This window comes from Poecilia mexicana, unplaced genomic scaffold (genome assembly GCF_051168715.1).
Source record: "Poecilia mexicana isolate PSO_F unplaced genomic scaffold, ASM5116871v1 scaffold_21, whole genome shotgun sequence".
Taxonomy (NCBI): Eukaryota; Metazoa; Chordata; class Actinopteri; order Cyprinodontiformes; family Poeciliidae; genus Poecilia; species Poecilia mexicana.
This window is the reverse complement of record NW_028263390.1, coordinates 24761968-24780353: the sequence shown is the minus strand read 5'-3', so window position 1 is coordinate 24780353 and position 18386 is coordinate 24761968. Positions and strand designations below refer to the sequence as shown.

At 40.0% G+C, this 18386-nt stretch overlaps 1 protein-coding gene across 2 annotated transcripts in view; it reads right to left on the bottom strand.

Moving 5' to 3' along the window:
• Window positions 1-18386, bottom strand: part of nt5dc1 (5'-nucleotidase domain containing 1) — a 163770-nt gene that overhangs the window by 38662 nt on the left and 106722 nt on the right. For both annotated transcript variants that reach the window (XM_088002201.1, XM_088002202.1), the window contains exon 8: window positions 13826-13923. In XM_088002201.1, the coding sequence (XP_087858327.1) occupies window positions 13826-13923 (98 nt within the window). The remainder of the gene's footprint in view (window positions 1-13825; window positions 13924-18386) is intronic.

The following is an 18386-nucleotide window of genomic DNA, read 5'->3' as shown; positions in this document are numbered from 1 at the left end:
CAATTTATATTCATCATGAACTTTATTATTTTTAAATACAAACGAAAAATAAAATTCACATCACACCAAGCTAATATTATGTAGTTCTGGTGTTTTACACTGTCGGCACAGAACAGCAGCTCAGACTCTGACCAGATTCTCTGCTTTTCTCTTTATCACCGTCTGATCTTCAGAGAAACGAGCTGCTAGCAGCGATGCTAATTCAGCGTCATTCCGTTACAAAACGTAACGATCGCGTTCCTGTCGCTCCCTGTGATTAAACTCACAATTACGATCCTCTGTACTGAGCAGCTCTCTGATAGCCTGCAGTGTGTCCATGAACAGGTTTAACTAAATACTATATTATAACCGAAAAGAGAGATGTAAGTTCTGTCATGAATATAGATTAGCAAAGAATCCTACAAATTACAGTGAAATACTGCTACTTCCGGTGAGCTCCTGAAGTAAGACCCATAATCGATTCCCCAGTAACCCCCCAGGAATAAGGTGAACTAGAAAATTCCGCAGAAATTTTAAGGGGCCTGCCAAGTGTGCCCTCCGCTTTAAACCCAGCGTTTCAAATTAGCCGTGAAAAAAAATAAAAGCATGTCTGACATACTTATCCCACCACTAGAACACAATAACTGTAAATATTGTCAGGTGTATTATGACAATATGAGTCACCATTGGGAAACAAGATATAAACCCCAAGTCAGTGAAATTCAATCTGAGACCGACGACTATAAGCTTCGCACATGTGGTTCTTACTCATGGTCCAAAATAAAAACATGAAGAAAGTTGGTAATAGTTAATTTCTAAAAACTATTTCAATTTTCTTAGTAAAGATTTTAATTTACACTCAAAAATTCAGACAAGTAATAATTTTATGTAAGCAAAACATGAATAGTCACACGAAATATGTATTCTTCCCACAATGCATTGTGAGATCTGATTCAGCGCTGTGGGAATACTCACTGCCTCTGTCTAGGGCCCGTTGCTATGGTAATTAATGATCTGCACCTGGGCTGGCACTCTCTTTCAGACAGGCTGGTTTCTATACTTGTGAGACACTTAACGTCGGTCTACAAGACCCTGACAAAAAACTATAAGCCCTAGGAAAATTTTGAAAACATTTTACAGGAGCAGGCATGTGTATCTATGTCATGACCAAGTTTGACATCAATAGGCTGCTATTTGTGCCTGTGAGGGGGAGTTAAAAAGAGTTTTGGAGTCTGACCTCCACTGTCCTGTGTGTGTGTTTCAGAGAGAAATCTTAGTGATGCTGCGAGTTCCTCAGATTAAAGTTTTTTCGTTTTTTTTAATTTATGTCCTCATTTTTACACAGAATCCCACTAAAAGTAATAGCTCCCTTCTCGGCATCGAGCCGCACGATTTGATACCACTTTTGTGGGGGTACACGCAGCGGTACGAGCCGCATTAACGGTAATGGAAGAAAAATAAAGATATAAATAAATAAAGAGACATTCTATTGGGTGTAGAACAATAGGTGCCTGCCATGCAATGCATGGAGGCAGTGACTGACCTGCTTCGCAGGTCAGTCACTGCTCTCCCTATGCATTGCTTATGGCAGGCCCCAATAAGACACACAACCATCAGGTATGGTACACACAGTCAGATCCCAGCAGCTCAGTTAGGCAGCTTCTACTTTTTTATATTAACAACAAAATGGAATAAAGAAAAATAAAATTGTGTACAAATCAGCATCAATGAAATATGTTGATACATAATGCAAAATAATATAAATAAAAATTTAATACAAAACTCAAAATTCTTACTTCATGTAAGAGAATGCATAAAGTACCTATTCTGTAATAAAGTAATTAAAATAAAACATAAAAAAAAAAAAACTACAACAGAAAACTGTGTACTCATCACATACCTATTGTCATGATGTGGTGAGGATGAACGCTGAGACCCAGGTTGTGAAGAATAATAATAATAATAATAATAAATTTTATTTGTAACGCACCTTATATTTCAAAGAAATCTCAAAGTGCTACAGAGACTAAGAAAAATAAAAAATAAATTGTAGAGCTTACAGTAATACATCTCGCACCAAGTGGTACCAAAACAAACATTAAAACTAACAAGTTAAAACAAAACTGACAGTTCTAAAAGGCCTGTTTAAAAAGATGAGTCTTAAGACCTTTTTTGAAGGCCTCCACACCTTGTGGGGCTCTCAGGGACTCTGGAAGGGCATTCCAGAGCCTTGGAGCTACTGCCTGAAAAGCCCTATCCCCCATAGTGGCAAGTTTGGTCTTAGGTTGATGCAGGCAGTAAAAGGAGGTGGAGCAACGAAGCGTTCGAGAGGTAGGGTGCGATGAGAGCAGTTCACTGAGATAGGCAGGAGCAGTTCCATGGATGCATTGATAGGTGAGCAGACAGAGTTTGTAATGTATTCTATGTTTGATCGGTAGCCAATGAAGTGAATTAAGAACAGAAGTGATATGGTCGTATTTGCGCCTCCTCATCAGGACCCGGGCAGCACAGTTCTGAATGTGCTGGAGCTTTTGCAGGTTTTTACCAGAGGTCCCAAAGAGGAGGGCATTACAGTAGTCCAGCCTTGATGAGATAAAGGCATGGATCAACCTCTCAGCATCCGGTTGGGAAAGGGAGGGGCGGAGTCTGGCGATGTTTTTGAGATGGAGGAAGGAGACTTTAGAAAGATGACGGATATGGGAGTTGAAAGTGAGGTTAGAGTCAATCCTAACTCCAAGGTTTGTGACGGTGGTAGAAAAGGGAATGTTAAGACCAAATATTGAAATACTACTGAGATTAAAGGACTGAGTTTGATGAGGGGTGCCAAGAAGAATTACATCCGTTTTATTACTGTTAAGTCGAAGAGAGTTGGCAGTCATCCATGCCTTTATCTCCTCTAAGCAAAGCTGAAGTGAAGACGGAAGAGCTGTAGGAGAAGTGGAGTCCATTTTCATATACAGTTGTGTATCATCAGCATAGCAGTGAAAGGAGACCTTGTGTTTATTGATTATGTGACCAAGGGGGAGCATATAGATGGTGAAAAGGGTTGGCCCGAGGACTGAACCTTGTGGAACTCCACAAGTCACAGTATGAGTTGAAGATTTAGACTGACCCAAGGAAACATATTCAGTTCTATTGGTAAGATATGAATGAAACCATTTAAGTGCTGTACCCGAAAGTCCAATTTCTGACTGTAGCCTGTTGAGAAGGATGGTGTGATTCACTGTGTCGAATGCAGCCGACAGGTCAAGGAGGAGGAGAAGAGATGGTGAGCCCTGGTCCGCAGTCATGAGAAGGTCGTTCATTACGCGAACCAGAGCTGTCTCTGTACTGTGAGCGGAACGGAAGCCAGACTGAAACTTTTCGTAGAAGTTATGGATGTGAAGATGTTGATGAAGTTGGGCTGCCACAACTTTTTCCAAAACTTTAGATATAAACGGTAAATTTGAAACAGGTCTGTAATGGGCAAGAATATTGGGGTCAAGTGAGGGTTTTTTCAGATAAGGGTGGATGACTGCAGTTTTAAGAGATGGGGGAACCTGACTGGCCCGCAAAGACTGATTAATAATGGTTGTGATTACTGGGCAAATGGCTGTAATATTAGACTTAAGTAATGCTGTGGGGAGAGGGTCTAGCACGCAGGTGGAAGTTTTCATGCTTTTTACGATCTTCTCCACATCTAACTGGGTGACAACGGAGAAAGCTGAAAATGTGTTACTTTGCATGGGGAGAGTTATATCAACTTGAGATTCAGCTATTACAGGGAGAGCAGACTGGATTGATGCCACCTTATTAATGAAAAAGTCCATGAATCTATTGCAATGATCTATACTGGTATCAGCAAGCGTGTATGTGGAAGGTTTGACCAGAGAGTTTATTTCAGAGAATAACTGTTTGGAATTCCCACGGCTATTCGAGATTTTTAGGGAAAAGTAATGGGATCTTGCTGCAGTGAGTGCTACGGAATATGTCTTTTGGTGTTTGCGATAGGCTTGTTTGTGGACCAATAAGCCACTGGAGATAAACTGCCGTTCCAGGGCACGACCTGCAGTTTTCATTGTACGGAGTTCAGGTGTAAACCATGGGGCTGATCTAGAGAAGGTAACTGTCCGAGTTTTAACCGGTGCATGAGTATCAAGAATACTGCGAAGACTGGAATTATAGTGGTTGACATAATCATTGACAGAGGTGAATTTTGTAGGTAGTGAAATATCCTGAATATCCTTATTGAAAAGGGTCAGATCTATTGTCTTTACACTTCTGAATTGAATTTGACGTTTTGTTTGCATATATGTCTTTGTTAATGGCAAAGTCATGGAAATTAATTTATGATCAGACACCCCCAAGTCTTCAACTTGCAGATTGGAAATGGGGGCGTTGTCCGTGATTACCAAATCCAAAGTGTGACCTTTTGTGTGTGTAGGTACTGAAACGTGTTGTGTGAGATGTAAGCAGTCCAGGAGTTCAAGAAATTCTGCAGCAGGGCGGTTATTAGACGAGTGAACATGAATATTGAAGTCCCCCAGAATAAGCGTATTATGGGATGTGGCACAAAGTGATGTCAGGAGATCTTGCAGTTCCATAATAAATCCAGTGTTGAGTTTAGGTGGGCGGTAAATGAGGAGTATCAAAATTGTCTCTTTTTGCAATTTACAATTGAAAAGAAGGCTCTCAAATGTTGTCAGCTCCGGTAGTGGGAGGGGGGTTACAGGTAAATCCCTGCGATGGAAAACGGCCAACCCTCCACCACGGCCAGTGGTCCTAGCTTTCTCCAGATATGTATAACCTGGTGGACAAGCTTCATTTAGTGCCATATATGAACTAGGTTTGTGCCAGGTTTCAGTAAGACACAATATGTCCACTTTTTTATCACATATGTGATCAAAAATAAAAGTGGTTTTATTGCAGAGTGATTGAGTATTGAATAGTTCTATTTTTAATTCGGAGTTGGGCTTAGCCTTTGGGAAGGTGCGAAGTAGACGAAAATCCACCCCGCGTCTTCCCTGTCGCCGCTGCTTTCCTTTATTGTCTCTTGTGTTGGTCGTCTTCCGATGACGTAACCGATGACATGTTGAATGTTCACCACGGGAATGTAGCCGGTGGATGTAATATGGGCCGGTAATGAAGCTAGTCAAATCTTGTCGGTGTTCGTGGGGTAATGACAGACCGTGGGAAGATTGGGATCGTTGGCGGTTCGGCCTCTGAAACCAGGGGCCAGCCGGAGCGGTGTGGAGATGCCGTGCCCACGCAGAGTGGAGGTGCAGGGGGGCCAACGTAGCCATCCTCGGCTTAAACCAGGAAGACGCGCTGCTCCTGGACTCCAAAGACCCCGTCCCGCTGATGTCCTCGTTCAATCCAGTCGCAGGAAGAGCACAAGAATGGAGGTGAGGATGTTGCAAGGCAGTGTAGTGTGTATAATAAGAAAATACCTGTAAGTTATCGTTGATGCTCCTGTTCGGGGTAGAGTCGCCATGATGGTAGCTCACTTCTGATGAAAGGTTTAGCGGGCCTGGACACTGGTGGATGTCCCCAGATAGAAGCAAGCAAACGGCGATGATGAAAGCGATAGTTTGCCGTGGTTTTAATGCAGTTTTGGATTGAGATGATGTCGGGCTGAGGAGTTGCGGATAAATGAATGTGGCGGCCAGGACATGCCTGCCAAATCCAAAGTGCTTGAGGGCTTGCATTATTTTTGTTTTATTTGAGAATGTCAATTCAGTCCCGTATAAATAAGAGTCCGCTTGTGATCGACCGTTGCCAGAAAGATTGAGATTACTCATCAGTATTGTGTGAATAAAGAAAGCCGTAACTACTCCTATCAAACCAGGTGCCGCCATCTTTCGCCCTCAAAACAAATACATCTGAAATCCATTATTTGAAATGATTATTTTAATGATAAAGCTCAAACACAGTCCAGTACAGGCAGAGAGAATAGCACACAGCTAAATACCGGTAGCAACTGACTAAAGACTGAACATGGAGCAAGCTAACAGGACTTAAATAGTTCAACTGGAGAGCCGACACACATAACAACAACAACTGACATTAGATGAGGGCCCGACTAGAGACAAAGGACACAGGTGGACTTAATACACTGGGAGGGTAATGAGGGAATAAGACACACCTGGGAAGCAATCAAGGGGGAAGAGAGAGGACACCACAGAGACTCAGGGAAACAAAACCTAGAAAATAAACACACAGAAAACTCAAATCCTCACACCTTTAAGACACAGTGTGGGACACACTCAACCATCGGGTATGGTACACACAGTCAGTCAGATCCCTGAGGCCCAATAAACACATTTTGGAGGGAAAACTTCAGACAAACTTGATAAGAGTAACAGTTTAATTTGAACTAAACCCAAAGTATTTTAAACATTTAAAAACAGTTAACATTGTATTTTTATGCAGCTCAAAAACTGTGAGAACTATTTTTAACATAATAAACATTACTGAGAGTGAGAGGTAGCATTAGCACATATCTTAGCAGCAGCTCAGTTAGGCAGCTTCTGCCATACTGCTGCAGCTACATCACAGAACCTTGCTTTGTGCGACACTAATAACCGTCCTCTCAGAATGATATTTAAGAACCAAAAATAAAAGCAGTATAAAACAGAAATAGCCTTGCAGAGGTGCAAAGGCGATAACAGACATGTGAATTTAACAAAAAGCTGTTTAAGAAGGTCATAAGAAAAATTTTAAATACATAAATAAATAAAATTAACTCACCTACCCATAAACTAAGTGTGAGCGAGAGAAGTTTTGAGTACAATCATTGCAAGTTTTGAGAAGAAAGACATGAAGTCCTGCTCTCAAAATATAAATGTAAGCAAAAGTATTAAAAGTTTTGAGAACAAAATACATGAAATTTTGCTCTCAGACTGATCATGTGTGGTCTTGGATTATGGAAGAAGATTTCCCCCCATACTAAATTTAGCATCTGCTTTGGAGCTTCCAATCAGCACTACACTGTAAAACCACTGAATCTGATATTGGTCTATTTTCCAGTGCAAATATCTGAAATTTAAATTGGTAATATAGTGAAATGACCAAATTAACTGGCAAGTAACATGTTATCAAGAAATATTAACTTGTTTTAGGTCAATGATAGCTAACAGACAAAAAAGTACCAGTTGCACTGGCAGGTTATTTCACTTATAACATGGGAAAATGTCTTGTTGCAAGTGAAATACTCATCATCATAATTGAATTATTTACTTAAAACAAGTTATACATCTCACTAAAAAGTTACTTGTGAGTTAGTTTTGTCTTCAATTGTATTAAGATATTTGCACTGGAAACTACTTCAAAAGTACTTGGCAAGAAGTTGTGCTATTGCAGTGTACACTAAAGTACTTAAATTGGTCAGATGAGCGTGGTGTGTCAAGAAAAGTCGAGCTCATCCCATTCCCCATGCTGGAGATTTTAGTTTAATAGTAACAATAAATAAAGTTACCTTTAAAATTAATTACACAAGACCCAACAGTAGAGTCAGACTGTAATAAAATTAATCTGGTTGTGTGTGTTGTTATTGTGTCCTGCTTTAATTCTACTTCTACTTAATCATAAAAAATCATAGTCAGGCAGAAAGAGAGTCATGAAACAAGGAAGAGCAGGTTTCCTGAGAAAAGAGGAAGTAAGTTTCCAGCCTGCAGTGAATAAAAATAGTTCAGACTATTCCTTATTTCAAACCATTAAAGGATTAGTCTAAAATTTAAACATTTTGAGTAATTGGATAAAACCCAGCGTAAAATACTTAAATTAATAATAATAACTTAAAATTAAACCAATAATTAATATTGGTTTAACTAATGATTGATATTGGTTTAATTATAAGAATACCTGCACTTACTCTTACACTTGTGGAAGTACTTACAAGTGAAACAAGTAACTGTAACTTTATAATTGAATAATCAGAATAATGGATTATTCTTAGTTTCTTTTCAGAAACATCTTAAAACTCACATTATGATTATAATAAGAGTAACTAATAAGTTAGGGTTATCACAATATTATAAATGAATGCTGAATCAAAGAAACTAAAAGGTTATAAATGTGATTTTGACATTGAACTGGAAATGGTGTAAAATGTGTAACTATAATTAAAGGTCACTGATGTTGTGTTGGAGGTAGATGGTAGGTGAAAGGTCAGGGGTGAAAAGAGGAACTGATAGGAGAGCAGAGATGACCAGCCTTATTGTTGAACTTAAACTTTCCAAAGAAAAGGTTGGGCAGGCAATTGTTGAGCAACCATTAGCACAGACATCAGGTCACAATGTCACAAGACAGTGATGGATATGAGATCATCGGTCCAAGCAGTCAGCCAATGAGACAGGAACAGCAACAGTGCTAGCCGATGCAAACACACCAAAAGGGTGTGTATAAAAAAGGTGAGTGCAAAAGAGGAGTCTTTGGTTGGATCCTTCAGGCAGCTTCGAGCCAAGATCGAGATGGACAAAGAACTCTCCAGCTGAAGAAGAGCCGGGGCCACAGAGCCGAAGACTGTTCTGCGCATGGGGACCAACCCGTTAGCCCCGCAACATGTGGCCTTAAATTGCACTTCTCTCATCAGCTGGGTTCGAGACCCCAAAGACAAAGATCAAGGCAAAGATGAAGATGAAGACAAAGATAAAGATAAAGGCAAAGACAAAGAACAAAGGCAAAGAGGAAGAACTGGTGTGTTCCTTCCCTGAGACCAGCTCGTCTACATCTCAATAGACCAGAAAGATCGTGAGATGAGGAGAAGGGAGCTACAGAGCTGCAAGGCAAGAAGCTGAGGACCGCTACACATAAGAGGAAGTCACCCTAAGACCCGAGACCTGCCGCTCTAAGTCAGTACTCTTCCTGCCAGCACCCAAGTCCTGTGTGACCTCACCATCGAAGCAGAGATGGAAGCTCATCAGACCTTCAGAGATTCCTGCCTTCCTGCCTGCTGCAACACGTTCTTCATCATCAGGCCAGTTCTGGGGTTCAAGATGCCAAACTCTGTCCGTCTCTCTCAAAGGTTCCTAACCTCAAACCCTCCCTAATGTTTTCCAAGAACAAAACAAAACAGGTATTGTGCAAATTGTACTATCAATAATACTATCTTTAACAGACTGAAAACATATGAAGGCTCTGAAGAGGCTAAATAATGCAGAGTCAAAATAAAACCTCTCAACATTGCCAAAAAATTCAAGTATAAAACTTAACATTCAAAGGCAAAAACAGGATCCATTACAATAAACAATCCTGAGTTACTGCATGAAAACCTCCTGATAGCATGGCGGCTAGCTGATTCAACAGCCAGAGCAGAACCAGCGTCTTACATCGCAGCTCGAAGACTTAAATAATTTTGCGGGTTATTTGTTTAGCTTTCTGACCGACATGCTAATCCGGGTGAGTGTTTGTAGCTGTGCGCTGCTTTACCTGCTATCTGATCCTCCATATGTCTTTTTTACTTCAGTGAGCCTCGATGTAGCCAAACTCCATTCAGTATGTCATTGTTTTTATGCCATATTAGATTCGTCGTGTTGATGCATTTTGACCTGCTTCACCCCGAGGTAATTTTCCGCTGCAACACACAAACTTCCCCATTCACTCAGTGCGTTATAGTTCCACAGACATCGCTTAAGATTTGTTGCTGCGCATTTGTGCAGTGTGAAGGAAAGAGGAGACCAGCTGCACAGACAGGCTGCGAAATGAGATGCAGGTGATCGGTTTGTGTGATCGGCAACAAGAGACCGTGATCGGCGATCACCGATCATACACTTTTTCACGGAAATCGGCCGATTATGATCGGTGGCAGATCGATCGGCACACCTCTATTGCTTACTTATCTTCCACCGGTGCTTTGGAGGTTTAGATATGCACAGCATATTGAAAAGTTTTGCTGCACAAACAAGCACAAACTTAGCTGAGTTGATTGACACCAAATGTATTTCAGTTTCCAAATGAGCAGGGGAGAGGGGTGTGGTTGACCTCTCATAACCCCTGGAGAACATTTTATTAATATCTTTGGAATTATAGTGGCACAAACAAACATTTTTGCTGTACAAACCAGCACAAATGTAGCTGACTTGATTGACATCAATTTTGTTTGATTTTATAAGAGGGGGGACCAGGGGATGGTTGACCTTTTGACCTTTAAACATTCATCAATATCTTCAAAGCTAAATCTGCACAACCGAAAATGTTTGCTGCACAAATCGGCACAAATGTAGTCGAGTTGACTGACACTAATTTTGTCTGACTTGAAGAAGGTGGGAGTTAGTGGCCAGCTTCACTCCAGTGACAGTTTGGGTTGCCATGTCATCTGCTGGTTTTGGTCCACTGTGTTTTCTGAGGTCCAAGGTCAATGCATCATCGACCAGGACGTTTTAGAGCACTTCAAGCTTCCTGCTGCTGACCGGCTTTATGGAGATGCAGATTTAATTTTCCAACAGGACTTAGCACCTGCACACAGTGTCAAAGATACCAGTACCTGGTTTAAGGTCCATGGCATCCCTGTTCTTAATTGTCCAGCAAACTCACCTGACTTTCACTCCATAGAAAATATCTGGGGCATTGTGAGAAGGAAGACACAGTACAGTTGGGAACTGGGGTTTTGGGTGCTGTATGGTTGTTTTTCCTCCTCCTTCACTTCCTCAGTTCCACCACAAGATGGCGCCCTGGAGCTGCTGTAACTGGAGGGCGGTCCAGCTGATCGTCACACACACCTGCAGATCTTGTCATGCCAGGCTTCAATAGGAGCGGGTCGTCAGTCCACCAGTGTTAATCTGCAATGGTACTCCAAGTGCCAGAGTTTATTGCTCTGTGTTTCCTATGTTTTTTGTGGATTCCTTGCATTTACCTTTTGATCAAAGATACTCAACGGGATGTCCAAGCTCTTTCTCAAAGTGTCGCTCTGGTGATACTCCAAGCCTCCAGGATTTTCTGTCAAGGTCTTTGGTTTCATGTTTGATGACTTGCAGCTCAATCTCCTCTTCCACAAGTCTGCACCATTCACCTGTTCACCCTCTGCCACAACCATCATGCAGCAGCTCCTGTCTGGCAAAGGCTGTCATTTTCTCACTCACTCCTCTGGTCACTCCTCTGGTCACTCAAGCCCTGAAACCTAATACTCCCCACCCCTGGCAGACTTATGACAGAAAATAATTGAGAAACACTGCTATACTAAGTACTGTATATGTTCATACTTTTCAGTTGGCCAACATTTCTAAAAAATCATTTTTTTGTATTGGTCTTAAATAATCTAAATTTCTGAGATACTGAGTTTGGGGTTTCCATTAGTTGTGAGTTATCAACACTAAAAGAAACAGTTGAAATATATCAGTCTGTAACAAATGAAATATACAAGTTTCACTTTTTGACTGGAGTTGACGACATAAATCAACTTTTTTATGATATTCTATTATGACCAGCACTTGTATATATTTTAAATGGATTTCTTAATGTGCAAAATCTTGTCTTTAAGAAAAATAAAAAATAAAGTAGAATTCCCTTCAATTTAAAAATACTTTATTGGTCCCAAAGTGAAATTAAATGAAGAATCTGAATATCAATTCAGATTTTGAAGAGCAATTAGTTTATGAAGAGCCAAAAACTATTTATTTGGCTCTACAACTATAAAATTATTGTAGAGCCAAATATATTCATGCAATCACAATGTCAACAATTTGTGCATAGAATGAAACACTTTGCATGCCACGGGTAAATGCTGTCATTTAATTTGGTTAAGAATGGTTATTGCACTGTGAATAAATTACGCCTTATAGATGTTCTTAGTTGTCAGTGGGACACAATTATGTCTTCATAAGCTCAGAGGTCCAAACTGACAAAAAAAGGACAGATGCTATTTGCTAAAATATTCTTTGCCATATCCATATTCTTTCAGCAAACAGTTGAAACAGAACTTTTGTGATTTCACCACTATTTTACCTGCCATTGAAACAATTCTTAAAAGTGTGTCTTTAACGTAAAGTTAAAACACTCAACAAGTGCCCCCACATGCTCTAGAGTTTCCAGACTAAGACTGAGTTTTCTTAAAAGACAGTTTCTGTGAAAATTAAAAATATAGTCAGTGTTTTGAGGAAAACTGAGCTGACTGTCCAGAAATGACCCAAGGTATTTAAAATTTGCCAAAGTTTCAACAGGTTAGCCATTGATGGAAACTGAACCCACTTTAAGGAGGTCCAGCTCACAGTAGAGCTTATTTAGGTCATATAATCGGCTCTACATCCTTTAGACAATTACGAAAGTACAGTGAGTTACTACAGAATTTATATCTTACAGTGCCAGTAATGCTGAAGAAATAATAAAGATTTTGTGGTAAGCTGGTATAATGATGTATTGATGTTAGTCAGTTGTGTTACCACACCCATGCCACTAGAGGCAGTAGCAGACCCCAAAAGATGTAACTAAGGAACATATTTAGAAGTACACAGAAAGCTACAGAAATGGGATCTTTGCACGTCAGTTTCCGCGTTCAGGGAAAAGCGGCTTGGTCGTTTCCGGTCTATTGAAAATCTCACTTTACACTTGCTTGCAGGGTTTGCCCAAGGTAACAATTAATAATGTACATCAATCTGAAGCCCCAACAAGTAAGCTGGAGAAGATGTACGCCTTGTTATACATTCACAGATATAAAGGTGAGTTTTACTTTCTTTAAGCTTTGTGGCTAATATTAACTTTACCTTATGCTAGGCAATGTTCTTGGACATTTTTCTTGTAAAAATGTGCTATTCAAGTATCTAAACATTTTAATCCATTCTAACCGACAATGTTTTTACCTTATTTTGTATTTATTTACAAGTATATTATGCGTGTTTATTGTCATTAGTGTCAGACACCAAGTAACGGGGGTGGGGAGTTGGGGGGAGGTTACGGTTCGGGCTTTTTGCTTCCAAAGGATGAGGAAGCACAACAAGCCTCATAGCTTAACAGTAGGGCAGTTCTGGTGTCAGAGTTCTAGTCAAGCTGACTGTTCAGGTTCAAAGTTGTTGCTTTTAGAAAAATATGGCCGTGTTCCTTAAGGTCTCCGTGTTATTTTGTTTTATTAGTTTTGCATGTTTCTTATGAAGAGCTCAGATAAGACGATGTTTACAGCAGGATGTACAGGCGGATCAGTTGCTCGGCTGTCTGGCTCTGGTCTGCTCTCTCGTTCCCATAAACTCTTTCAGGCTGAATACAGAAGTGATTCCATGGAAATAACACAGGATGGCTCCTTTACCATCCGTCTCCCTCGGTAGTTTTAGGCTGAAGAAACTTGATCCAGAGAGAAGGCTGTAGACTTTGCTGTTTTGCATTAGCTTTAACTGGTAGCGACAAATATTTACAAGCCACCATTGTCTTGATGCAGAATCGCTTGGAAATCCATGAAAACTAAAAAGCCCAATATATTTGGAAGACAACAATGTTCATAGTATTGCTTTATTTGTGTCTGAAATACGACTTTGTCTTTTCTAGCTGTCATGGTAACTCAAAGCAGAAACAAGAAAGCCCCATTTGCTCATGCAGATGTGATGTCAGTGCCATAAGTGCAAAGAGCCCATTGTTAAGAACTGTGAGCTGTGCTGAAGTAAATAAAGAAGAGACATCCAAACACATGATGAGAGTGGAACTCCTTCCTAAAGTTGAAGATATCACAGATTTCAAAAGAAAATAAAAACGTGAGATCGCCGATATTATAGGAAATAGCACCATCCTTCATGTCTGGCCTGCAATGGTCCCATTTCCAAATATAAAACTTTCTTCATGTTGAAAAGTGACATCAACTCACAATTTTTTATTCTGACAGGGGTTAAGAATGAACTGACTGTTAATGTTACTGGAGTGCAGGTAAACGGCTGAATGCATTGCTACTCACTAAGGGTCCTAAAGGGCCTCTGATGGGGTATCAAGGAAAAGAACCCAGGCTTCAGGGCGTTTGTGATGATGACGTCAAACAGCTGCTCAAAGTCCTTCCTGTGACATCAAGACAAAAAACAAGTTTTGCTGAAATACACTGACTACAGGAGCAGCAAAAAACTGAACAGTTTCCCTTGCCTTAGTTTCTAAAGAAAAGCATGCAGAACTAGACAGCGTTGTCTAGGGACTGTTGAAAAAGTATTGAAGCAGAGCAGATTTCTTACTTTGAATCATGGGGGGGGGAACAAAAAACATTTCCACATGAGACGCCCCTGAATGGAGGCATTTCCTAAGGCTTTTTGTGGGTAAGGAGGTATCTAGACCTTCAACCTGAACTTTATTAGACATAGACCTTTGAAGGATTAAGAGCTGTGATTGCCTATATAGAATATACTTGATCTCCAAGGGGATTTTGCTTATTAGTTGACAAGATAATAAGCAAACATAACTCCATCCAAGGTGTTCAATATTATACAAATATAACCATGAGAGTTTCTATAATATATATACCTAACAGTGTAAGTAATTCTATATGACTGAATATAAATAAATAAGGATGCACATGCAAGTGTTAATCTATAACATATAAATAAGTGCAGAGAAAATTAGATTTGTTACTCAGACTCAGGCATTGTCTACCCAAGTCTGAGTAGACAATGCTCAGACTGTAGCCATTATTTCTGCCTGTAATGGCTACAAAGTCAAAGTTGCCTCAGGTGACTTTGGCCCTTTCAGCATGAAGTGTCAGTGTTAACAGTTCAATTTATTGTCAATGTGGAGCCACTCGGACTGTAGTGGCTGCTTATTCGTTTAGTGTAAGCCACTATATTGTTTAACAAGTTTCCGTTTTCTTTCGTTGACCTTCATTAGCTTAGCTCTCAGTTGACGCGTTTCTGTCCCACGATATGCCTTTGTGCATCTTTCAGTGAATTAAAGAAGTACTTACAACATCCATACAAGTCTGACGAACTTTACTTGTCTTTGAACAGATGTTACAGATGATTCTTTAATCTTGCACAGCATTCCACATGTAAAGTACCGTAACTTAACGGTCAAAAAACTGTATAGAGCTTAGTTGAATGCGCCACATTCAACTTCCTTTCATAAAACTAAGTGACACAGCACTTTTCACACAATTTCAATTACGCCCATTAGGTGGTGCTTTTCTACAAAAAACATAAGGAAATGGAATCTTATTATCAAATATCTAAATATGCAAACATCATACACAATAATCAATAATGTTACAAACTGACATTTTTGGCTCTTACACAGACATTTATAATTCTCCACAATGTCCACATTGACTCCCTGGATGGTAATAGTGCTCACCTACTTTCTGGTCCTCCTCCTCAGATTCACCACCAGCTCCTTGGTTTTTGCCACATTGACAAAGACCAAAGAACCACCACAGATGGTGCTGATTGCACTAGAGAAGTCAAAAAACATAATTCTTACAGGTGGTCCACATCTGGTCCAGGTGAGTTTGTACTTGCTTGAGCAGGAAGATGGTGGTGTCCTCAACTACAAGTTTGGGCTGGTAGACAAATTGTAAGGGGTCCAAAAGTGGTTGGACCAGGAGCCAAAGCGACTCCAGGACAAGTCTGTCCAGGGTCTCCATGATGTGGGAGGTCAGTGCCACAGACCTGTTGTCCTTGGAAACACAGGGAAGCTGCGTCTTTTGCACTGAAACAATGCAGGATGTTTTCCACATCGCAGGGACCTCTGAAGGCTCATGCTCTCCAGCTCATTTGGAGTTGGACAGCTCCTTTAGAGCGCAGGTTTTGGGCATCCTTGGCGTACATCATCAAGGCCTGCAGCCTTGGAGTCTCACTAGTTGTCTTCTAACATCTTTGGGAGGAAATCCCAGGTGGGTCAGATCCCCCCCCAATCTTGGAAATGTGTAGATTTGGCCACTCCCACCTCCCCCCCCCAAAAATAACTAAAGAAACCTTAGTATTTAAACAATATCAATATGAAAAGGCAAAAGAAACAAACAAAATAAATCCACCATTCATATAAGAAAAAATAAGGATGAATTTTTAGGTCCCTTGCCATTATTAAAACAATGGTTTAGTTCAATGTGTAGGAGGTGCAACAGCAGCACTTTGGAATTACACAAGCTCTGTCAGAGCCGTCTGAAGTAAGGAGCCAACTGTGGCTCTGCAGCATAAACAAAAACAAACACCAGTAAGTAAATACTTGTTGAGATTTCTTGTTCAGTATTCATGTTCACAATGAACCACACTTCTATTCATCAGATAGCTGTGTTAACTTTATTGCTAATTTTCAGGTTCAACTTCTTTTTAGAACAGTGCTGCCTACAGAAAAGAACTCTGTCTCATTGCCCCAGTGGCAATGAGACAGATACATAATATTAAAATTACATAATATTAATAATATACACATACATAATATTAAACAGAAAGGGAAAGGATTCTACAGAGCCGCCCAGGGGAAATGAGAATTTTTTTTTCTTTTGCATTCCCTCGCAATAATCTACTGATCAGTTCATGCGGCAATTGAATTGAACACTGTAAGCCCTTATGGTGGCCGCCATACTTTCTGCTTTATTACAAGGTTATGTTGAGGGTTTTCCATGTTAATATCTCCTTGTGAAATATCTGACGTTTTATATCTCTTTTTTTAGTATAGAAAGGCACAACAAACTTATGATATAAACAGAAACTTTCGGTAAGTACGAAATAAATAAAAATACATCCAAACTATTTGGATTATTTCTGAGTTATTATCAGGTCATCTGACAGTTTTGATTGTGTCTCTGTTGTGTTTGTAGTCTGAATGGTTTAAAGGGCTGCTTTCAGTGCCGTTCCATCTGAGCCTTAACAGACATAAACATGCAGTTAAATAGAGTTTCAATCAGTTTTTTGCACCAAAGAGTTAATAATAATAAACACATTTTCACTGAGGCTCTATAAGAGCCATGTGAATGAAATAAGTAATTATTGATATGACAGGAGCAGCGGCTTTGACACCTGGTGGTGGGTGTGTCGATGTGACTGTCATTAAGTATGAATAGGAAAGTTGCTGGCGCGGTGGCTGTGTGTGTATCAGGAAGCGGGTGATCAGGGTGGTCAGTCCTCGCAAGGTTTGGAGCATGACAATGAAAATAGAATAAATCGAAAATTGTGACAGACCAAAGAAGAGGTTTGGAGTTGATTGATACACGGACAGATGAGATTCCCTAAGTTAACCCAGTGCGGCCCTCTACCACCATTAGTTTGCTGTGTTTTATAATAATAAAACGTGTGAAAACAGGACATTGATGAGCTCACTCGGTGAGCTCATCAATGTCCTCCGTATTCTGCTCACAAAGAGCCTGCCATTAAATGGCCTCAAAACATCCTTGTCGTGTGTCAGTGACCTCCTCTGACCACTTCCTCACTGTCCTCATGGTTGCCTGCATTGCAATCAACTGATCTCTGGTGTAAACGATGCGGCCAAGTTGTTGTGGCCAAGTATCTCTACAGTGAAGAAAAAGATTATGACTCAAAACACGAGAAGGAGTAACTGCAGCAGGCTGCATACACGTTGGCACATGCACACTACAGTATCAGAAACACATGAAACAGCGTGTTCAAGTGCGGTCCTTGAATTGGCCCAAGTCGGGTCATCCACAGGGTGGCAAACCGAGACTCACACTCGGGTGTCTAGAACAAAGATAGGCAATTTCAATCCTTGTGGGATTCTTGCATTAAAGACTAACACACATCAATCTAACAGTGGTGTTAGACCCCTCTTTAGATTGAAGGTGGTTATTTCTCCAGTTCATTAAAATTTGGTGAAATGTTAAAAGAACCAAGCAATTTTTCAATATGTAAAGATAATAAATAAATGCTACTTTTGGCAGACTGTTTACACTAATAGTACAAGAAATATTATTAAAAAAAATTTGTGTCTTTGCATTAAAAACAATTTATTTAAAATCAAAGTTTCTTTGAAGAAAATGTTTTTATTCCCTTTTGTGCAAGTCTGATCTTTTTTCTTTTAAAAACCTAAAAAATAGAAATACAATTATTTTGTAGTTAAATCAATTCTGAATAAGTTTCCTACTGTCGATTTTGTACAGAAGTTATTTTGTTTCACACAGTGAAGTAGCTTTTAAATATTTTACATATGTACAACATATACATCTGCAAATAAGCAAATTTTTTGCAAATAATTGGGAGTTGTGTTCCATAGAAAAATTCACCAATACTGTACTGTGAAAAGGCAACATAAATATTCAGCATGTAACTGAAAATCCACGTGCTTCTCATGATTCTTATAACTTCAAAATCTCAGTATTATGTCATTTCCTTCCTTATTTTTTATTTTAGTTTTATTAAAACAAATCCCTGCAATGGACTGGCAACCTGTCCAGGGTGACCCTGCCTCTCGCCCATCAACAGCTAGAGATAAGCACCAGCACACCTGGCGACCCCTCTAGGGATAAACATGGGGGGATGGATACCCATGCTCTTTTTTGTTATCCAATATCACAAAGATTCAAGACTCCT